The 24471-nt window shown below is 45.2% G+C and overlaps 1 protein-coding gene across 6 annotated transcripts in view; it reads left to right on the forward strand.

The window, feature by feature from the left end:
- Positions 1–24471, forward strand: part of TCF3 (transcription factor 3) — a 620473-nt gene that overhangs the window by 233451 nt on the left and 362551 nt on the right. For all 6 annotated transcript variants that reach the window (XM_078670855.1, XM_078670856.1, XM_078670859.1 and 3 more), the window contains exon 8: positions 14142–14191. In XM_078670855.1, coding sequence (XP_078526981.1) covers positions 14142–14191 — 50 coding nt within the window. The remainder of the gene's footprint in view (positions 1–14141; positions 14192–24471) is intronic.

Raw genomic sequence — 24471 nt, forward strand, 5'->3', positions numbered from 1 at the left:
GACAAGGAGTCGAAAGTGCTTGAGGCATCTGGCAAAAGGGTGGCTGCGCAGGCTGCCAATGTATGGCGTATAGCGAACACACAGGCACTATTAGCGCGTTACGATAGGGCGCATTACGACACCCTAGAACAGCTCCTTCAACATCTACCTGATGAGTATAAAAAAGCAGCAGAAATGCTCATACAAGAGGGAAAGCTTATATCAAACGCTGCAATAAAATGTGCACTTGATGTGGCTGACACAGCGGCTAGGGGAATTAACACTAGCGTCATGCTGAGGTGACAAGCTTGGCTTCGTATATCTGGATTTAAGCCTGACATCCAAACTACTATCCTCAACCAGCCCGTCAATCCTGACAGACTGTTTGGCCCAGATGTAGACACCACACTTGAAAAGATTAAGAAAGACAACGAGACTGCTAAGTCCATGGGGGCACTTCAGTCACAACAGTTCAGGGGCAGCACTTTTCGTCGCTCAGGAGCACGTGGTGTTACCAGAGGACACTTGGGTCAACAATCACAATTTTCAAAGGGTACTGCACAATCCTCCTACCCAAAGCAGGGTCGAGGAGGATACAGAGGTAACAGTGCCAAGGGCAGGGGCAGAGGAAACAACACCTCACGTTCCTCTGCCTCCAATAAACAGTGACTCTCTGTCACTGCCCCCCGACCATCCAACACCTGTCGGGGGGAGACTCCAGCAGTTCCTGCCAGTCTGGACATCACTACAGACAGGTGGGTGCGAAAACTTATCCAATACGGTTACTGTTTGGAGTTAACGTCCACTCCTCCCAACATTCCCCCAAGGCACCGTCCTATGTCGGCAGAGCACATGCACTTATTGCAGCAGGAAGTCTTGGTGACGCTGCAAAAAGGTGCAATCGAGCTCGTACCAGTGGAAGAGGAAGGCACAGGAGTCTATTCCCTGTACTTCCTCATCCCAAAAAAGGACGGATCCCTCAGACCTATTCTGGATCTACGCCCCCTCAACATGTACATACTGTCAGAACATTTTCACATGCTGACACTGCAACAAATTCTTCCCCTGCTAAATCAAGGGGACTTCCTAGCAACCTTAGACCTCAAGGATGCTTATTTCCACATCCCACTCCATCCATCCCACCACAGACGGTACCTCCGGTTCACCATTCAAAACAGACACTATCAGTTCAAAGTCCTACCCTTCGGGGTAACAACTGCCCCCAGAGTGTTTACGAAGTGTCTGGCGACAGTGGCGGCGCACCTCAGGAGGCAGAACGTACACGTCTACCCGTACTTAGACGACTGGCTTGTTCAAGCAAAGTCGGAACAACAGTGCGCCGCGGACATGTCCCACACTATTCAACTCCTGCACAGTCTGGGGTTCTCGCTCAACTACCCGAAGTCGCACCTTCAACCAGCCCATGTGCGGCAGTATCTGGGCGCGACAATAAACACCCTAACTGCTATGGCTCAGCCAAACCCAGCCAGGATCAACAGCATTCAGTCACTGATCCAGAGGTTCAGACCGCAACACTCCCTGCCGGCGAGAGTGTTCATGCAGTTGATAGGCATGATGGCCTCCTGCATTTTCATAGTCCCGCACGCGAGGTTGCACATGCGTCCTCTCCAAGAATGCTTGGCGAATCAGTGGACACAGGCTTGGGGACAACTGACGGACCTAGTGTTGGTGACCGGTCGGGCATACAACTCTCTGCATTGGTGGAATCCACACAACCTTTGCAAGGGACGACCGTTCCAAGAGCCTGTGCCACAGATTATCCTGACAACGGACGCATCTCTCCAAGGGTGGGGAGCTCATGTGCTCCACTACACGGTGCAGGGACTGTGGTCCACACAGCAACAGAAGTTGCACATCAACTACCTGGAGTTGATGGCAATCTTCATGGCGATGAAGTCCTTCAAGGTACATTTGTGCAACAAAGTCGTGTTGATCCGGACGGACAACATGACGGCCATGTACTACATCCAAAAGCAGGGAGGTACTCACTCACCACAGCTGTCTCATCTGGCTCAGAGCATGTGGAAGTGGGCCATTCAGAGGAACATTTTCCTCATGGCGTAACACCTCCCCGGCAAGGACAATCAGATGGCGGATCTGCTCAGCAGGTACAGCCATCAAATGCACGAGTGGGAGATACATCCATCAGTGCTCCACCCGTACTTCCAGCAGTGGGGTCTTCCAGAGATAGACCTGTTTGCCACAAGGGAAAACGCAAAATGCCAAAGCTTTGCCGCCAGGTTCCCTCACCCGGAATCGCAGGGGAATGCGATATGGATGAACTGGTCAGGCAAATTTGCGTACGCTTTTCCCCCAGCGCCTCTCATTCCGCTGGTGGCAAGAAAGCTAAAGCAACACTCGATGACTCTCATCCTGGTTGCTCCAACATGGGCACGCCAACCATGGTACACCACGTTTCTAGAACTTTCCGTGGTACCGCATCAAAGTCTGCTTCTCACACCCAGCCTCTTGACGCAGAACCATGGCGACATTCAGCATCCAGATCCGCAACAGCTCAATCTGGCGATCTGGCTCCTGAGGTCTTAGAATTTGGCTACCTCAACCTGCCTCCTGAATGCATGGACATCATCCGGGAGGCACGGAAGCCCACGACCAGAGCTTGCTATGCTGCAAAATGGAAGCGATTTGTCATTTACTGTACAGACAACAATATCAACCCGCTAGATGCATCCATTCCTAACATCATCTGCTATTTGTTACATCTTTACAAATGCAATCTAGCGTACGCTTCCATTCGGATCCATCTATCCGCCATAGCGGCTTATCTCCAGAATAGGCAGCACCTCTCTGTTTTCAGGGTGCCTGCCATTAAAGCCTTCCTAGAGGGGCTGAAACGAGTCATTCCTCCTAGAACTCCACCAGCTCCTGTGTGGAACCTCAATGTGGTCCTCCCTAGGCTGATGGGCCCACCTTTCGAGCCACTGCACTCATGCGAACTTCAGTTTCTAACGTGGAAGGTGGCTTTTCTCGTTGCTATCACGTCGCTCAGACGTGTTAGTGAGCTGCAAGCGCTCACTATCCAAGAGCCATTCATCCAAATACATTCTAACAGGGTGGTGCTCCGCACTAACCCCAAATTCCTTCCAAAGGTGGTGTCACAGTTTCATATCAACCAAACTATTGACCTGCCTGCATTTTTCCAAAACCCACAGACGGTAGCAGAAAGAATGCTTCATACATTAGACGTTAGGAGGGCGCTAATGTACTACATTGACAGAACACAACCATTTAGGAAGACACAACAACTTTTTGTTGCCTTCTCCGCACAACACAAAGGCAACCCCATTTCCAAAGCAGGAATAGCCAGATGGATTGTTAAATGCATTCAAATCTTTATCAAAAGGCTAAACGCACTTTAACAATACCCCCAAGAGCGCACTCCACACGCAAATTGGGGGCCTCCATGGCTTTCCTGGGGAACATTCCTTTAGAAGACATTTGTAGAGCAGCCACATGGTCTACACCACACACATTTACCAAGCATTACTGCGTAGATGTGCATTCCAAACAGCAAGCAGCTGTGGGACAGGCTGTTCTCAAGACACTTTTTCAAGCTTCTGCAGCTGGCACGGGCAACCGCCCTTAATGGAGGGACTGCTGTGTATTCTATGCACTAGATATGAATTTAGCAGCCCACATGCCTCGAACTGAATATGCTACTTACCAGTATGCATCTGTTCTTGGCATGTAGGGCTGCTAACATTCATATCGCCCGCCCTCCTCCCCGGTGCCCGTAGCGGCTGCAGACACTCTCTTGCATTCATCATTAGCATGGACATCCTTTACACTATTTCCCTCCATCTCTGCCACAATGGCTAAAAACAATCTGGGGATGGAGTCGATGCCCATGCGCACTGTAGTCCAGGGGAGGAGCCACCTATCTCGTGATACTTCGAAGACTCTTCCAGGACAACAATGTGCAATCATCCGGACCCAACACTAGGCGGCGATCTATGCACTAGATATGAATGTTAGCAGCCCTACATGCCAAGAACAGATGCATACTGGTAAGTAGCATATTCATTACAGGTAAGTAACTTGTTTTCTTACAGCACTATATACTACAAAATCAATTGTCAGGGTAATAAACATCTTTCTTCCTTTTCCATCCTTTGTGATCTGCATCCTATGTACATATGTTGCTGTGAGTTTCTTTCTTTTAGCCTTATGCAAGCATATTTTCTTGCAATATTTTTTCTATTGGCATTTCTGATTTATAAATCCGACTAGAGAGGAGATGGGGGAATGGGTAGAGTACCAATAATAAAGAAAAGTATAAAGAAAGCCTCACTAGCTATAAGAAATTACTCGTAGAAACCAAAAAGGCTTATTTTGCTGAGCAGATACAGGTGGCCAATTCATCCCCCTTGTTCAACACTATCATAGATTCAGGCGAATATCCCAGGAGGTGGAAATCTGCCTCGATACTCCCCTTAATAAAAAAATCAAATCTGGATAAAAATGACCCTAACAGTTACAGACCCATATCCCGACTCCCGCTGCCGGCCAAGATGCTGGAGAAGGCCATAAACAGGCAACTCCGCTCTTTCTTTCAGAGGACCAAGGCACTTGACCCCACGCAGTTCGAGTTTCGCACAGGTCATAGCACAGAACTGGCCCTTATTAAGGCCACGGAGGAGGTTAGAGCTGCGGTTGACCAGGGAGGGGTGGTGGTCCTGATTCTGCTGGATCTGTCGGCGGCCTTTGACACGGTCCATTACGGTGTGTTGATGGATCGTCTGTTAAAGGGGAGAGTCGAAGGCAGGGTGTGGAGCCTCCTGAAATCTTTCCTGGCTGACAGAATCCAAAGAGTAGACTTGGGGCTGGACAAATCTAAATCTTTTGCCCTCCCTTGCGGGGTGCCGCAGGGGTCCTCCCTGAGCCCCACGCTTTTTAATATCTATGTCAGCCCACTGACGGCTTTGATAAGAGATTACGGCCTGCAACACACATCCTACGCAGATGACACCCAAATTGTGTTAACTATACAGCCAGGGACCCAAAATGTTATGGCGTCGAGGTGTCATGACCAATGTTCCCTCTAATTGTTTTCCTCTGTGTGCAGCAGTGTAAGGTCTATGTGCGCTGCAACCAAGGCTATGTGCGCTAGTTACCAGAGCGCGTGTGTAGGTGCAGCGCCAAATATCACTCCAAACTTTTTCCCCAAAAAGTGAAAAAACTTTGCATTTCCTCAAATACAGATACACGTGAACGGTGTTAAGGCAGGTTTGAAACTGTACCACATAGCAATTTGAAACCTTGGCAGCTATGTTGCTGCATTTCTTTTCTAAATAGAGCTGGGCTGCGGGTGATTGTGCGCATTTGTTCACGTTTTCATGTTAATTTCAGCTCATGACGGACGTTGCGATTAACATAAAAACAAATGCTCTCTTTGACCAGGAAAAATAAAACTATAATAACATAGTTATTATAATTTTACTTTTCGCAGTTTCAGGGCTGGGTTACGGTAGGGCCGCATGAGGCTTTCGATTAATGCATTTTAATGCTAGTGTCCTATTCACCTCATTAAAATGCATTTAGTCACGCATTCTAGCTCCCCTCTGACAATACTGCACTTGAGGCACACTGCCAATGAGGCAGCACCAGCACGCTAAAATTGTCTAACATAAGTCATCCATATTGAGAATAATAACAACAAGTTGCATCAGGAACAATTCATATATTTAACAATATGCATCTTAACAAATCCAATGAAATAACTAAGGTATAAAAGGAAGACAGATAAAATTTCATGGGGGACAAAAATTCTCAGAAGTTACAGATAAAATATTTAGTTTGCCACTACCAGTTCCGCTAAGATATGTACTAAGTGGTAACCATAATAAGTGCACATTAGGAACAGATGAGTTTTGTGTGGCAGTTTTGACTCATGGAAAAGTAGTGCAGAGGTCTAATTTGCCTCCTGCAACGTACATGTACCATCCAGATCACAAAGTGCACGTAATGTAAATTGGTCAGTGGGTTACTGCTTTTGTCCGTGAGATCCTTTTGGTACTTGAAGTTTATAAGTCAAAATCCTAACAGAGAACAGTGAGCTGTCATCTAAGAGCTGCATGTTTTCCCCAGCCTGATTATCCTAATGTTGCAGAAAGTGTTAATTTGAATAGAAATCAATTCTGGTTAGTAAAGAGAAACCCCAAGCATGGTATTTCGTTCTAAATTCAGAGTTTACGTTCTAAATTCAGTGTGTTTCTCCAGACCAATCACTATTAAACTATACTGCCTACTAGTATGGATGTCATGTGACTTCTACACCTTGTAGTCCTTTGTCTTATGTAATATTTCCTATACAGAGATTTACACACATATGATTAATTGTCTCTATGTAAAGAGTGTGATGTAAAGTGCCCTGACACCCTACACTGGTATCAGTGGTGCTGTAAATCAAGTTAAATTCATCTGAGCAAGAGTGTAGTTATGGAGACTTGAGGGGCACTGTTAAAGGGTGGTAGTGAGGGAATCGGTGGCGGAGGGAGTCATTGGGGGGCACCAACAAACATTGTCGCACAGGGCTCCACCAGGGCTAAAGCTGACCCTGCCCTTGAGGCCAGGCCACCTCACCCATTGGTCCCTCCGTTGGCCTGGTTTCAGCAGTAGTAGCTGTAACTCACCAGGGGTCGGCAATGCAGGATTTACAAGCACACCAAACTAAGTTCACAAACTTCACAGTCTCGATCCTTCATGCACAAACACTTTTAACATGTGCTGCCTGCTTTGGGACCACTGGAATTATGCAGCAATGGAGGACGAAATTCTACTGCAGTGTTGACTAAATTATGAAGTCCAAAAAGGACTGCAGCGTAATGCAGTGTATTTTCTGATACTTTATTATTTCTACATTTTTCACATGCTAACAGTCTCTGGAAAAAAATTGACTTATTAATACCGGTCTAACATAAAAATCCAGCAGTGACAAAGGTGATCAGTCAACCTTTGCAAAGGGCCGTCCACTTTGCAGAAGCACAAGTCACATTTTTTAGTAACATTTTATCAGTTTGAGCTACGAACAATTTATTTGTTAAAAGCGTCAAATTATGCAGCAGATGATTCATTATGCAGTATATATTGCAGAACTAAAATTATATAGAAAACATTAGCAAATTAGGATATTTTGCCATTCATTGAACTGCTCTTGTGGAAAAAGGGAGGAGAAGTGCTGACGACAGAGCTGCATAGCTCAGAGACAAATGGTTTGTGCTTCCACTTTTAAGCTTATTTCAACTGAAAGCACATGCCGCGCTTGTAGGCTTGCTGCATTTCTTCCTTTAATAGAGTGCAGCTGTGGGGTGATTGGGAAGCCCTGCCAAGGATCACGCATCAGGCGTGGGACGAACGCATTTTTGTGTTGATCCACATCACCGCACTAAAATAAAAAGTCACGCATTTATAGTGCTGTGAAGTTGCTGACAAGCTGGAAGGGGGAGCGCTGCTATTGCACTCTCTGAGCAAAGTATGACAGACCACGTGCTGGTCTGACAGCCACAGATTGTGTGGAACTACACTGTGCAGTGCACTGCTCTGCCCTCCTGGTGTTACATTTATACTAAGTATACATGAAATCCATGCCCGAGTCCAGTTGCGTTTCCAGGCTGAGCTCAGAGCTGCGCTCGTGGCGGCCGCACCGCGCAGGCATTCTCGTCAGTTGACAGCAACATTGTTCCTTTGCAGAGATGACAAGTTACTAGGCGGCAGGCCAGGCTGGGATGCGTAGTGCGCGGACCAGGCAGCGGGTGCAGTTGTTTCTAAGGAGTTCTGCGGCTGATAGCTGCCTGCACCTCCCTCATGCCCTGCGACCAGAGTAGGCTGGTGGAGGCTCGTCGTCATGGCTGACGGCTCACAGTGAGGTCTGTAATGCCACCGGCTTCTATTCTTGAAAATAGATGTAAATTTAATTTACGATGTCAGCCTGAGCCTTAGCTCGCTGCTCTCCTCAGGCTGCATTCTGCTCTCAGCTGACAGTGACTCAGTGACTAGGCAGGGTCTACTCAAGCCACGCTAGGCCTTTAAGGTTCTTTCACATAACACGTGGATGTGGTCTCTTAGCACACTATGAATTGAGCCCCCAACCCACGCACACATGACTGAGCAGTTTGTTGACTTTCAGTCAACAACATTAATATTGTGAGGGGTGTTATAAACAATAACATTCACTGCAGTGCTTGATTGGTGACCTGAAGCAGTCACTGAGGCTGTGGGCGGCACCTTAATTTTTCTTTGCTGGGCCAGCTGCCCCCTCCGCCAGAGCAGACAAGGAGCACCTCTCGTCATTGTCAGACCCATCGGTGCCTGCTGCTCTGTGCTGTTGAGCAGATTGTACTTCACACCATGACGGGGTTCTAACGGCAGCCACTAGAAGAGCTAACATTATTTTCAGAATTGCGCAGTGCTGAGTGGTTGTTGTGCTTGCGGGTAGCAGGTCTGACGCACCGTTTCCACTCTCTATTTGCTTTCACCCTAGCCTCTTAGACATATAGCCAGCATGGGCTGCTCAGTGTTAATGTTGCTGACTAAAAGTCAGCAAGCTGCTGTCACGTGTGCATGGGTCGGACCCTGTACTTAGGTCATACTTAAAAGCACCACGAACAGCCGGCTTCCCATAGTTATTCTCCACTGGGGCCATCCGATCTGTGACTGAGACAATGCCACTGTGCAGGGTTTCGAGTCAGCCGCACATAAAACTAAATCAAGTCTATAGCAGCATTCCCCCAGAGGACGTTAGACCAGAAGGCAGCTCAGAGTTAGTATCTGTATGGCATCTACAAATTCCACGTTGTCAACCACTCATTAGATGCAAACTTGTGTTCTAATAAACATGCAGCTGATATCATCCCTGAATAGAACTACAACACTTCCATCCAGGTAGGATTTATGGCTGCAGTCTTAAAGCCATAATGGAGAGACATAGAAGTGCGGGCCTGACCGGTTATTTAACTATGTTTCAGTTCAAATTACATGTCAGATTAGTGTAATTTGAATGAATTGAACATTTTGCATGGCTGGGCCGTTCAGGGTGGATATATATTTTAGCATGCTTTTCTTTGCACATTTTAGAACACGGCCTCTTTACGTGTCACTGACCCCAGAGCACATTATTTTATCCTGGTAGTATGCACGCCTACAGCAGTCCTGCCCATCGCATGAACCACAGAGCCATGCTGCGCAGCCACCTTCTCAGAGGAGAGCACACACTGAAAACGGCCTGCTGTGCTGCATTTCGGGGAGCACCATCTGCGATCATCCTCGCACACTACCAGAAGCCCAATGATCCGCAGCTGGCCCCTCTTTAAAGACACTCTCTGCTGGCTCAGGTTGACAGTCACTTGTTTTGGTCAGTTGACTATCACACAGGATTGACAACTAAGTGTACAGGGTTCAGTATCTGAGTGTTGGGGGACAGGGGCAAAGATGTGCCTAAAAAAGTTCAAAATATTCTTATTCGTTCACAATTTTAGTTGGTGAATCATCTTCAGGTAATGCATGTAAAATAACTCTACACAAACCTTAAAAGGACAGCTACATGAATAATAAATGGGAGGTGCACTCTGACATTATGAAGCCTCATTTGTTAATGCTCTCCGGGCAACAGATGTTGGTGTATGAGTAGCACCAGTGGGAAGTAGAACTGAATGGTTGTTGGTGTGCGGCAATACTGACTTCCAAAATATTTTGTGTGCCTTTGTTAATGCTTTCATGTTAATGGCAGCGCCCTGTCATGAGCTGCAATTGACATGGAAACTTTAAAAAGGGCACACAATCACCCTGCAGCTCAGCTCTATTAAGAGAAGAAATGCAACAAATCTACAAACACATCGTGTGCTGTGTTTGTAGCTTGTTGCATTTCTTCTCTTAATAGGTGATTCTAAAAGCGCACACTGTGTTTGGTGCTGCATTCCTTTCGTTTTCTGGAGTGCGGCTGTGGGCAGATTGTGTGCTTTGGTTTAAAGCATTCATGTTAATCGCAGCTCATGACGGGCTCTGAAATTAACACCAATACTTAAACAAAAGTACACAATGAGACCGGCAGGAGAAAACAAAGGAAATTTAGCAAGTGCTCTGAGCACTTGCTAAATGGCTCTTCAATGCAACTTGGAAATGCCCGTTTTTTTTTTCTCACCGCGAATGGTCTCGGGGGGGGGGGGGGGGGGGGGGGAGGTTGTGTGTGTGCGCCACACACACAGAACTGTGCGCTCTGGTGTACCTAGGTGCGCGGGCGGGCTTTTTGGGAACAGTGGTCATGACTGGCTGAAAGACATCTCTGGTTGGATGGCCTCTAACTGCCTAAAATTGAATTCAGGCAAGACCAAGGTCATTATATTTGGGAACAAACCTAATACCTGGACGCCCGATTTGTGGCCTGAAGCCATGGGAATGCTACCAGCCCCATCTGGTAAAGCAAAAATTTTTTGGGTGATCATGAACCAGAAACTTGATTTCGGGGACCAGGTTGATGGAGTGGTATTGACCTGCTTCTATATCTTTCGGATACTGACAATTTTATTTTTTCTTCCAGCAGATGGCTTCAGGACCGCAGTCTCAGCCCTCATTCTGTCGCGCTTGGACTATTGCAACAGTTTGTACCTGAATCTAAAAAAAACCATTTGTACAGATTACAGCTTGTACAAAACGCAGCGGCGAGACTGCTAATAGGCATCCCAAGGTTTGCCTCTGTACAAGAGGGGCTCCGGCAACTGCACTGGTTGCCAGTAACAAGACTAGCACAATTCAAAGCTCTTTGCACTGTCTTCAAATCATTGAGAGGCACTGGCCCAGAGTTTTTGAGCAGGTGCTTTGAATGGTATGTTCCAGGGAGAGCATTGCGCTCCTCTGGAGGCAGTCTAGTAGCGGTGCCTCGGAAAAAAAAGGCCAGGTGGGGGAGGAAACCGCTTTTCCTACTGTGCAGCGAAAGCCTTGAACAGCCTGCTGACGCATCTTAGGAATGCCTCGGAGCTCCTCTCTTTTAGAAAGGGATTGAAGACATGGTTATTTAGGGAATAGGCCCCCGTTTGTCTCCGGTGAGTCAGAGTGTAGCGCCAAGACTCCCTTGGGTAAAAGTGCGCTTTATAAGCTCCTAATAATAATAATCATAATAAATGGCTTTTTGTTTAAGATAAGAAATGAAATCTGGTCAGTAAAGCCCAATAATGGCTGTCGAATGTTTTTTATTTTTTTCAAATTGGCTTTTTTATTGGTGTTTGAGTATATGTGTATGCATATGAACTGTGCCAACAGTAAACCTAATGTGATTGCAGAAAATGGTGGACAAAATGTCACTCCTGCAGGATGTCTGTGCTCTAGTAGTTTTTAATTGTTAGGAAGTTTCAAAATTCACGCTTTCACTTTCAATAGAGTAGCTAGCCTTCAATCCAGACAGCAGAGCTTTATTATTGTCAAGGCTACAAGGAGTCTGTAATGGTGGACCATATCATGTGGTGAGGTGATCTAAAATAATGCTGGAAAAAAGGCAAATTATGTTGCGCTTTGTCTGACCATATTTTCATCTATTTGCATGTGAAATTTTTTTGTCAGTCTGCAAAGTATGTAGTAAATAAGATACAAACTGCAACCACATTCTCATAACACCTCTTGCCATCGCCATTGTCTTGTTTTTACGATTCATTGAAGCTAGACAAAACAAACATTCCAAGACCAGTCAGGACTATTGATAGCTGGTCGTTGAAAGGAACAGCTTTTCCAATCTAAACCTTTTATATATAATAATATAGATCTAAAATAATGTAATATTCAAAGTACATAGTAGGCAGTATGTGTAAAAAGGTCATGTTTTTGGGTCTCTGGTGACATTTACAAACCACTCTGACTTCAGTCTTGTGGTTTATGATATCCGCATAAACCTAGAATGCTAGATATTTGGAGCAGGGCTGGTGCTGTATTGGTAGTTTGTTCCAGAGAGTTGATGAGGTGACTGAATAAGAATAACCACAAATCTATGACTTTGGAAATTTGGTGGCACACTGCAAAATGTTTTTGAGAAACAAAGGTTTCTTGAAGGTAATTAACTCTTAAAACTTGTGGAGATGAATTCACGAGTCCTACCACAAAGGTAGTGATGGCCTACGCATAATACTGTGAACGTAATCTGCTGTTGTAGGCAAAGATAGTGAAAAATTTACAAATGGCAGAGGCCGGGCAGAATGTAGGTGCTCTAAAAACTAATATGCATGCCTGATTTTATATAGATGGGACGATGAGCAAAGGAAATCTTAGTATTTAAGTATGGATCGTTTCAGTAGGCCAACATTGCTCCAGTGATGTCTGATCTGCTGAGGGTGGTACCCCATTGGGTATTTAATATATGTAGGACCAGGGAAAGGTGATGGATGCAGGCAAAAGTTACAAGTTGAAGCCACTGCTGATCGATTGGTCAACTTCAAGGTGGCATTAATCTAGACTCTTAAGCTTTTTGCTGTAGTAGAGGGCAACTCAAAAGTACTGCTGTTGCTGGTCCTAGATATAAGTATCTCAGTTTTATCCATATTAATCATTGCCTATGCTGTGTATCATCAGCACAGGTGTACAGATTGAGGTCAGAGGAGTGAACAGTGGTGTTAAGGGCATCATGGCGATATTAAACAATTAGTGGCAGAGGGGAACCTTATGGGACTCCATAGGAGAGAGGCTTAACAGAAGATAGGTTCTGGCAAAAAAAACAGAAAAAATCATTCTGTTTAGGATTTTAACCAAGTTAGTCCACATCTTGGAGTTCTAAATATCTTGTGTTTACTAATGTCGAAGGCAGTGTACGGATAAAGACAAAATACGACCGAAGGTATAGTATTTGCGACCAGTCGACGATTGTCCACCACAGTCTGAATCATATTGGGTCTAAAACCAACTTGGTAATCATGTAAGATGTTTTAAGATTGAAGGAAGTTGTTTTAGGAGTCAAGGAATTGGTGACTATAATCTTGGTCACAGCAGTGAGAAGGATGATGGGGTGGGAGTTGAACTGTCCTAGGGTCAAGATAGGCGTTTTCATGTGGTGTAACTACCATTTTCTTTATAAAAGGGCTTGGGACAATTCCTGATTTAAAAAAAGCATCAATCATGTATAGTAAGCAAAGGCTAAAAAAATCTGAGTTGGGAGATGTCTTTAAATGGAATGCAGTCAAGTGGGGAACCAGATTTACATTGTCTAATTAAAGATGTCAGGTAGGGCATATTGAAAGATTTGAACTGGCACCCACTGATTCTACTGTGTCTTCAGTGACATGTTCAAATTCGAGCAGAAGGAACAATAGTGTACTTGTTTTTTTTCCAAATTTAGAGCTAAAGTACTCGGTTTGCCAGATATTTTAGATAAAATAGCAATGAGGAGCACAGGTAAAACGTTTGGAATAGAAAAACTGTTTTGGCGGATTATAGGTGCTAGAAATACTATTAGCAATATAATTTTGATTGAATATTTTCAATTGCAGAGATAATGATTGACAGAATCCTAATTCTGCGTCCATGCTCTCTAGTAAGGTGTTTTAAGAGAACGACTCTCAAAGAAACCAGAGGTCATACCTATTTTTTGGGGGAGAAGTCGGGAGGGGGATTTAAGGAGCAGTGGTATTAAGCACTCTGTTGACCAACCAGCAATAAAACAAATATTTTCTTGTAGGGTTTGGTGTGCTCAGGATTCTTAATTTCCTGCATCAATGAAGGAGTTTGAGATTCAGCAGTAAGCTGAGACTAGTTATGTGAATGTCCTGAAGACACATTTTCTTCTTATGCCTCCTGGGGCCCCACTCTGTGGGTCACCATTGACTTGGAGAATGACATTCGAAGAAAACTTCAATAAAGGCTACATTAGGAAGGACCGTTTTTTGCCTGGTGGAAAATTGAATTTAGGGATTTTTACTTTTATGAAGTTAAGCATAGCTGAAGTTTGAGCCTAGGCTGGTGTCAAATTATCCACCCATTCAGTGATTGCATAGATGGTACTGGACCCTTGTTACAGTTGTGCCATTGAATGTGTAGAGTCTTGGTTGCTTCTATGCTTTACTGGTTCCTGTAATGTGCTGCTCGACTCTTGAGTTAACTATTATTCAGTATCCTTATCACCGAATTGGATGTATTTTCTTTTTTATTCACAGATGCACAGCCCAAGAAGGTTAGGAAAGTGCCTCCAGGTCTTCCATCTTCAGTAAGTGTTCTTCTAGCTTGAGTGAGGTAATCCAATAATGTATCATATTCATAATGAAGTTGGATACATGTAGCTAATGCACATCCCTCCAACCACCTTTCTGTGTTTGAAATGTGTTCATGTCTGTTGTCTCAAACAGGTCTGCAATGTTTTGTGCTCAGTTTAAAATGGACTCTGTATCGTGATATTTTCTGTGATGATTATATGTAGTAGAATCCTGGTGCACATTTTATATTTCCACAAATGTGATTCTAAAGTATACATATTAATGTGAGGAAGTATTTAGTTTAACAAAGCCAATTAAACCAACTCAGTTACTGTTCAAGAACTTTTGTCTGAAAACAAACACCACTCCAAAAGTAAACTTCAAATATAAACAAGCGTTTGCAATAGGTCCCGTATTTACGCGAGTTTAAGCTATTGGCATTGTAAATGACAATGCCTTTTATTTATGTTTTAAAACGAAAACAATAATGAAAGGCTTTATTTGCAATGTCAATAGCTCAAACTCGCGTAAATGCAAGACCTATTACCTATTACATTGCAAATGCTTGTTAGATTAGTGATTAGAAATGCTCCCTTTCAGCCCCCCCGGCAAATCAATTAAATCAACAAGCGCAACCGCTTAAGTGAAAGCGGACCGCGCTGCAAATAAAAACGAAATATTGCTTACCGATTTATGAAGGAGACCGTGTAACGCCACAAGTAAAAGATCCAGTCCTCATGGGAGGTAACAAATGGTTACAGGGCGATAACAAGGAGGGACTAACAAGCCTCCTTATCAATCGGAAGCCAGCATTTACCAAGGACAATGACACCAGCCAATCAAAAATATGAGCAGAGAGAAGGCTAGGCTTCCACAGAATACTAGACTACTTCATGCCTCGCAGAGTGAGCAGTGAATGCGTGCTGCCACTAGGCTCGACCTAAAAAGGAGGAAAGGGCACTCTTATGTTAAGATTTTTAGAATCATCACTGTCCTAGCATACAAAGCAGAATTTCTCTGTCAGGTTCCGTCTTCACCTCTGGTCATAAGTAACCCTTAGCTACCAAGCTTCTGCCCTTTCAAGCAGCAGTGTGTCTGCATATTCAACAACCAGGACAGTCCAGGATATTCGGACTGTGATCCTTATGTTTTAGCCTCTGTCTTGGATTTCGGTGCGACTGACTGAGGCTGTTGGGCTTCATGGCCTCCAGCATCCGTTGGCATATGCAGGCTCTGCATTGGGACATAAAGGCCCAGTGGGCGCTGCATCAGGGAAGTCTCGGACATGGTCCAGATCTTGTAGGGGAATGCAAAAGACCTGCAGTTGTGGTTAACGAACTGTGATTGGGTCCGTGGCAGACCCCTCTCCCTTCCCCAACCATTTTGAACAGTATTTATTTTTTTATTTTCGTTTTTATATAACGTAGACTTGACCCAAGTGCTTCAGAGCGCTTTACAAAGTTTGCACAGCAACACAAGCAACATTTACAAGAAATACATAAGAAAAATAGTAGGCATACAGGGTAATAATATACAATAAAGTTTGGAACTGAGTAGTGACAGATGCGTCATTTCTGGGCTGGGGCGGCCAACTGGGAGAGGTGGAGATCGAAGCTCTCTCTGTGGCAGAGTCTGAGCTCCACATAAACCAGTTGGAGCTTCAGGCTAATAGTTTGTCAATACATGCCCTTCTTTCTTCGAGGGAAGGCTGGTGCAGGTGTTCACAGAGAACACCGCCGCCATGTGGTACTGCAACAAACAGGGCGGGTGGGGTCATGGACCCTGTGTCAAGAGGCACTGTGCCACTGGACATGGTTGGAATGTCAGGGCATTTCCCTGGTGGTTCAGCACCTGGTTACATCTCTGAACAGCAGATCAGAAGAACACCAAAGAAGGCTAGCAGATCACGAATGACGTCGCCATCCAGAAGAGGTGCAAGGTTTCTTTCAGTAGTTGGGAGAGCCTTTGTTAAATTAGTTTGCCACTGCACAGAACGTGCAGTGTCAGCAGTTTTGTGTGCTGGAGTTTCTCGAGTGGAGCTATGTCCTTCTATACACCTTTACGCCAATACCACTGGTGCCCAGAGTTCTCAAGAAGATAAGGAACAATCAGGCCCAAGTCATTCTTGTGGCTCCGGATTGGGCAAAGAGTAGGGTTTCCCGAGCTGTTGAGCATTACCATTGGTACTCCAGTCATGCTACCTCTTTGAGAATCTTCTGTCGCAGCAACAGGACAGGGTTCTGCACTGAGCCACTCATGAGTGTGAATGTTAAAAATGATCAAGAAATAGAATTATAATTTTGCTAACGGAGGATTTACACATGGAGGAGTCCCACTGGCAACAATGTGTAGTGCAAAGGGGGGAGGGGGTTGAAGAGACACTGTCCCAGGTAAAGAACAGTGCTGATTCTAATAATCCTGTTTAAATGCCTGTTTAATTTCCTTATTACAATCACGTTGTGACATCTCTAATCGCAACGAAATGACATAGCTGCTCCATTGCAATAACTTACTACAGTTCAGATTTGACTCCAGAATGCCTGCTCCCAGCAGCCAAGATTAAAGGCAGACTGACCATAATTCTAGCTGTAGTTTGAACAGAAAGGATAACTGCCCTTCCTTTGTTCCGACCAGCTTTCCTGTAAATAAACAGTGGAGAGCAGGAAGATATTTAAAGTAATCGGTTTATTTTTTGGAGAGTGTTGGCCATTCAAAGAAAGATAGAATCTCTGCATGTTCCTAGAATTGAGAGATAATAGCACTTTTATAATCCCAGTTAAACTAAACTAATTCTAGTATATGTTTGCAACAAGACACTAACTGCTTTTTTGGTATTTAATTTTGCATTCAGACTTTTATTCTTCAGGTCTACAAATATACGGTCTTTCATATAAAAGAGCACGACAACAAGGAGTTAAGATGCTTGGGTGATGGTGTAACCAGGTATTATAAGGAATAAATCAAATCAAAATATACTTTATTTAGACAATCAAGTTCATTAAAGTGACCAGTGCAAATAAAAACAGCATCACATTCCATGAATTTAAACAAATTAAGATAAAAATTACAGATAGCATCTGTCATAACATTTTTATCAATTTCTGTAGAGTAAAAATAACAGCATAGACCATGCAAACTTGAAAATGCGTCTTGCTGATGCCATATAAGACTGAAAAGTTTGGCTCTTCATTTCTACACCTCAAAATAAGAGATTTAACAGCATTGCCTGGCAATTAGTGCAATTTCATAGTAAAAACAATGTTGTGTGCTCACAGCAGTGATTCTCTAGGAAGCGGAAGGGTGAAGTGAAAAAAGCCAAAGGCTGAAGACTTTAAAAATCCACTTCAGATCTAGTGAATAGTGCAGCACAAACATGCAAAGGGCTATGAGATTCAGTGTAGGCAGGATTGGTAGCGTTTGTCTGGGGTCAGCAAAGTCTGATGGTGATCGCAGTTGTACATTTTAAGAAATCCCTTTACCTGGCAAGGAATAAAATAGAGAGCCCTATGTTAGAAGGATATTATTACACCTGTGATTCTACAATCCATGTATTAAAAGCCTGTCTTTAATTTTTTAGATAATTGGTGTCTTGTGACTTGCTCAGTCACCGATTTATAAAGGAATCACGTTGAAAACAAACTGTAATAACTTTTTTCAGTTGAGTTCTGATGTCACAGTACCTGCTGCCAGAGCCAACAGCCGAAGTGAAAGGCAGGTCAGGTCACAGAGCATAATTAAAGCAGTTGTTTAAACAGCAAAAACAAAACATTGCTCTTCTTTATCCTGCAATACAATGACAATCTGAAAGGGGCGATTTATGGCAACATATTTATTTAGTACACTCCTAAGGTAGCTATAGAAAAGTTAGAATCTTTCTCTGTTTTTACTTTTGAGTTTTGTTTTTAAATGACTTGTATTAAATTGATTCTAATAACTTTTTGCAGCAATTATCTATTATAGTTTTTTGTGTGTTCAATTTTACACACACTAAAGATTCTCTTCTATATTTATTCATCTATGCAAGCTTTCTCTTATATGAAAGAACTGTGCACCAAGGATTTGTGATTTGTGGGAAAGGTGATGATGTGACTGTTTATTATAAGGAATAAAGTACCACCAGCTGTATATTATAAGGATATTGTAAGTCACCTCTGAGTTCCCTAACCTTAGAAAGGAACTCTGCCTTCAGTCTTGTTCCTCTGTGTGGTCATGGAACTTCTAGGTGACTTGCAGTATCCTTATAATGTACGGCATGGGTCACTTTATCCCATATATAAATCGTCATAGAGTTCAAATACATTATAAAGGACCTCTGCCTTTGGCATTCTTCTGTATGTGGTCACGGAACTCCGGGGTGACGTGCAATATCTTTCAAATGTATAAGGGGGGTACTTTACACCATATATTACTCAGGTGCCACTCTGTGAACAGTCCCTTAAGCTAATGACATAGTCTGTGTCCAGGTGGGATTTATGAAACATACATTTTTAAGACTTTGCTCAGCTAGCTAAATCCCAACCCTGTGTGTATGATTGATCAGGGGCTTAATGGCCGAAAAGTACATGTTTAGAGACTGCATCAGAGTAGAATCCGTATGTCTGGCTTGCAACTGTCTTGGTATTTTCAAGCATGCTTGTTGTAATAAGGGCACACAACATGTTAACATATAGGATGCAAATGAAAACCTGCCAAAGGAAGTAAAGAACAGGGAACCCAGAGTCTGGAACTTAGGACACAAGTGGTGCTGCTGCTCAGGAGGTACGTCCTAGACTATTACACTCCTTTCCTTGTGAAGTGCATATGGCAAAATTCCAGTAGTATTCCTTGTTTTGTAGGCTGAATTTGTAATTGAGACCTTCATAAAACGTCTACTATTCACTGTTAATATTCTGTTTTCATTTCGGTTTCATAGCTCCCTTCAATCTTTGGTCTCTTTTTCAGTGTCTCTCAGCTACCTGAATTATTGGCCAGGTGCCAGCTAGTGACAGATGGTGCAGTTTCATTAACCCCGTCTCATTCAATTCCTTCTCCAAACTCTGCTGTTAAATCAAATAATAGAAAGTCCATTAACTGGGTTCTCATTCCTATTGCACCCCTTTTCCATTATCCTCTCCCCGTGTTCTTTACTTTTTAGGTCGAGCCTTGACAGCGCATGCACTGCCTCTCGATCTGTTGTATATACTACTGGGCTGACAGAACGCCCATTGGCTTTTTATTGGTGACTGATTGTCCTTTCAGAAGGCTTGGCTGCAATTGATCACTATTCCTTCTCCATTATCCTCTCCCTGTGTTCTTTCCTTTTTACGTCGAGCCTTGACAGCGCATGCGCTGTCTCTCGATCTGTTGTATATACTACTGGGCTGACAGAACACCCATTGGCTTTTTATTGGTGACTGATTGTCCTTTCAGAAGGCTTGGCTGCAATTGGTCACTATTCCTTCTTCATCCCTCCTGAGCCTCCTTTGTTTCCTCTTAGCAGCAGCGCCTAACTTCAGCTATTTCCCCGTTTTTGTCTTGATCCTTAGTTTTCAGGGACATTTTAGGTCTCGCCTGGCGATGCAGGGCAAAAGCGATGTCGCCAGCGAGATCTATTGTTATTGACTTGCTTTCCAAGTGGTACAGACCGGTGCAAGAGCAGATTGTGGTCTGTGGCCACGCTTGTAAGACGCGCTTGCATTTTGAACGCGCGCACACCCGCACCAGCCGCTGCATACGTACTCTATTGCACGCTTGTGAAGACGCGCTTGCAATCTTAACGTGCCTACACACGTTCAGCCGCCTACACACGCCCCAGCCACCCCCACACGCCCCAGCCGCACACACACGCCCCAGCCGACCCCAGCCACTGCACGCGTACTCGATCGCTTCGCTCAAGAACAAACACACGCACCAGCCCCCACGGTACAACCAAGCCCCACTCACCGCACTTCCATCCATCACCGCGGGGCTCTCCCTCAGGCATGGGAGCCTCGTGTCACCACTTTCCAATCAGCCAGCCACTCCGTGGGCATGGGCTTCCCCGGGAAGTCCCGCCCCACAACAGGCATGACGCTTCCAGAATTCGCTCCAAATTGGGCCGGCGGCTTGTTGTTTATTGACACTTATTTGAACTTCTTATGTTCACCTGAGCGAACACTGACGGAGGGCGTGTGCAGTGCCGAGAAGCCTAGTTATGTACAGAAAACGTGCCGTATGCCCACCATCGACCTCTTAAACAACCTTTTAAAATCTTGAGGGTTCCTGCGCAATTTGTTGTATAAAGGTGCGTAGCAGTGCCGAGCCCTTGATGCAGTCATGTCCTAAGTAGGTTCGGTGAACTGGTGCCGTGGACCTTAGAGTAGGGCTCAGTACCCTGAAGCGGACTGCTGTGTGCCGTCTGTCGATGTGCACGCTCTTTTCCTCATTGTAATGGTGCTGCTGTGCTGTTTGCCATGGTATGCCTGCGCCCCTGTCCATTCTCTGCATAGACCCTCCGTCCCAGCGCCTCACTCTGGCTCTGTCCCGTGAAGTGTGCTTGGCACCGAGCAGAGGCTGCTGAGCGTCCGCGGGCCATTGGGGCAGGTCCATCAGCTTCTCACCCAGGTGGCCTCTGGTCACCCCCACTGGCGCCTGATGGGTCGGCTTGTGTCCGAATAGAACCGGGGGTCTCAGCCCAGCTCCCGCCGCAGAGGTCCGCTTCTCTCTAAATGCCCTTGTTATAAGCAGCCTGCTTGGCCTCTCTGCCGACGCAGCCCTGGTGTCGGTGGCCTTTCTGAGGAATAATCCGTTAGACACCGGTGCACGGAGCTCTGTCCCATCCACTGCTGCGACCTCTCTGTTGAGGCTGCTAGCGTGTCCGGGTCTGCAAAGTCGCGTTTAATGTACTCAAAATGCTATATGCCATAATACGTTAGCGCCTCACTAGGGGTAGTAAGCGCTATACAAATGCAATTAAAATGTAAACCAATATATTGGATCTCTTAAACTCCAACCACGTTAAAAGAAAGTCCCAGCCACCCAAATCCGGTCGCAATTGAAAGAAAACACATGCTCGTCCACACAGCAGTTCAGCTGTGAAAGACGATCGCCAGGTGCTTCATGCAGAGCATTTAGGTGCTTCATATTAATGTAAATTGCACAGAAGACGCATGTAACTTGCAATCCGGGTCAACACGTGCCCATCAGTTGATATGCACGTAATAAACTCATGCACATACAAACGCCCGGGTGGAATGTTACATCAGAATTTGGAAGGTCAAATGTTGCAACGGAGTCGAACTTGCGCCCCTGCGGCTGGTATTATCTATGCTTTATCTTAGAAGAGCCCACCCTCCAAGTATTAGAGGGCGCATGCATATGAATTGGTAAAACAATAAGTGCTGGGGCCCAGAATATTGCTCAGAAGCCAGTTGGGGGGAGGGGGGTGTAACACCCCGGCCACTTTAATTCACTCTTGCAGGTATTTTTTAGGTCTTAGGCTGCGCTTGCACAGTCTCGCCGACGAGATCTTCTGTTTCTTAGTGTGGGGCTTAAACCCGCCCCTCTCCCCCATTGGCTGGCTTCCTAAACGGAGGCCAGCCATTGGAGGAGAGGGGTATCTTTCCATTTAAGCCCTGTCTTTTTGGGATTCGGGGGGGGGGTGTTTTTTAGTTTTTCTCTCCTCTTTCCATTGGCTGGAATTTTACATTCCAGCCAATGGGAAGAGGAGAGAAAGAAAAACACGCCCTCGAATCCAAAAATGACGGGGCGTTTCTCCGAGGCATTTCTATATGACCTCGGAGAAAGATGGTGGTGTTAGACTGCCCTCCTGACGGCTTGTTTTCTCGGGGGCGGGACTGCGGGGTTTTGTTTTAACTGTGTCGGAGCTGGTGTTGGTGGGAGGAAGGGAAGGAGCCAGGTGTGGGTCCCGTATTGGCACACTTGTTGCTGCGGTTTGTAAGTCACAAGTAGCGTTCGCAAGCCCCATCGGCTTCGTATAGTGCCGATTCGCCAAACCCTGGTTAGAGTTATCGCTAAAATAATGCAGCACACAAATATCGTCCAGGCACAACAAACTCCCCCTAAAAACAAAACCTGCGTGCAGGTCAAAACTTGAAATGTAGCCATAGAGTAGGCTCGCACATGCGCTGTGTTAATACTCGATGCTCTACAGTCTGCACTCTCTCAGCCAATAAACCGTTTCGGTGACGCGAGATCCCCTTCGATGACGTCCGTTGCCGTAGCGACCCAATCAAGCGTTTGCAGTCCAATTGGGCTGGAGTTGTTGTGAGCAGATGTGCGTGTGGGGTTCGTTTACCTCCCGCCCCTTCTCCTCTTACAAAGCTGCAGGACAGCGCCCGGTCCTTGGAGTAACCACCATGGCGGAGATTGAAGAATTGGTGGTAGAGAGCGTCTTCGGATTCCTGCGGAGCCCCCTATGGGCCGCACCATTGCTGGATTTCCTGGAGTAGCGATGCTCAGGTGAGGCGGGGCAGAGTGCGTCGCCCCTTCGAGGGGCCTCTGGTGGGGGGAGCTGCAATGGTGCGAAGTAGGCCGTATTCGTCAATCACTGAACATCTGGTGCTTTTATCTACAATTGTTCGCAGAATTGTCCCTGGCGCAGGAAGGAGGTCGAAGATTTCAAATGAGCTACCACCAACTTTCTTTCCATCTTTTATAAGTCGCCCACAATATAGATTTCAACTCTTCTTTACCGCGTAGATGTACCACAAAACCACAATCACACCGTCAGTGCACACTTTCACCAGGGACACACCACCAGCCGTCAGTGCACCCTTCCACCAGGCACACACCACCAGCTGTCAGTGCACGCTTTCACCAGGCACACACCACCAGCCATCAGTGCACGCTTTCCCCAGGCACACACACCACCAGCCATCAGTGCACAATTTCTACAGGCACTCACACCACCAGCCATCAGTGCACACATCAATTGTTAACGCATCCACAATGAACTATTGTAGCAATCGCAGTATGGCGCACTTTACTTTTAAACATATTCATCTAAAGCGCAGCATGCCACCATTGCTACAAAAATAAATACACACTTTTTTGGCCTACAATTAATAGACTTTTGTTGCAGTTGGTGTTACAATATTTAGCAATGCCAATAGCTCAAACTTAATTAATTGCATTGCAAATGCTTGTTTGTAATTGTTCCTTTGTAGGGTTAGCAGTAAATGTTTTGAAGGGAACGTGTGTACTGGGCATAAACGCAAGAGGGGGCCAAGTGGCCCAAGAGTTCACATTACACAGTACGGAATGCAGTATCGCGCCCACAAATTCACAAGCTCATTAGGTGCGCCAGGATTGTGTGATAAACCTGTATGTATTTCCATTCAGGTGGAATCCTGTAGCACGTAATAAAGTAAAGTCCACATTTGTAAAGCGCACAATCACCCGTAAGGGTCTCTAGGCGCTGGGGGGCCGTCGGGAAGATTAAGCGAGCTATTGCCCAGAGTCACATGGTGCTGGGCTAACCTGCCGCCGGAGCCGGGGATCGAACCGTGGTCCCCAGATTCCAGCGTCAGTCGCCCTGGCCGCGGCGCCAGCTTGTGAATTGTTTGTGACCGGGAGGAGGCATTCCTCACTCTGTAACGTGAGCTCTTGGGTTTTTCAGCAACGTTTCCCAGACACAGATGCATGTTTGTGTGCCAATGTAAACACAAACAAGCATATGTAATGCAATAGGTCTTGAACTTGCGAGAGTTTGAGCTTTTGGCATTAAAAATGACAATGCCTTTTATTTATGTTTTGGTTTTTTAAAGCATAAATAAAAGGCATTGTCATTTACAATGCCAATAGCTTACACTCTCGCAAATGCGAGACCTTTTGCATTCCAAATGCTGGATTTATTTTTTTACCCCCTTCTGGCGATTGAAGGATGATTTACATAAATAAAAGGGTCTGATTTTTTTTTTATTCTGGTGAGGAATCTTGCATGTACTGTAGGAAGCTGGCTTTTTATGCTGTAGTGCCAATGTAAGGGCCCACCATGTAAAAAGTACAGACGACTCTTATTGGTTTACAGGACTTAAATTTATAATTCCATGTGCTATATTTGTGGTAGTGTGGTCAAGTAGTTAAGACCAGTGTTCCCTCTAAGGAGGTGCGCGACCCCAAGTGTGCAGTGTCCTCATTGAAGCGCACACACATCCTGGGAGAGCAGGAAATGACCATTTTTTGCGCCGCTGCTCATGTTTTAAAAGTGGCCTTTGCGCAAAAAAACTGTAATTTCCTGGTTTGCGAATACACATTCCGTAGCAAGTGGCTCTTGCTACATTTGATTCTTAATGGGCTGCAGGCTGTTTGTGGC

The sequence above is a fragment of the Lissotriton helveticus genome, chromosome 12 (genome assembly GCF_964261635.1).
Source record: "Lissotriton helveticus chromosome 12, aLisHel1.1, whole genome shotgun sequence".
In the NCBI taxonomy this organism is placed as follows: Eukaryota; Metazoa; Chordata; class Amphibia; order Caudata; family Salamandridae; genus Lissotriton; species Lissotriton helveticus.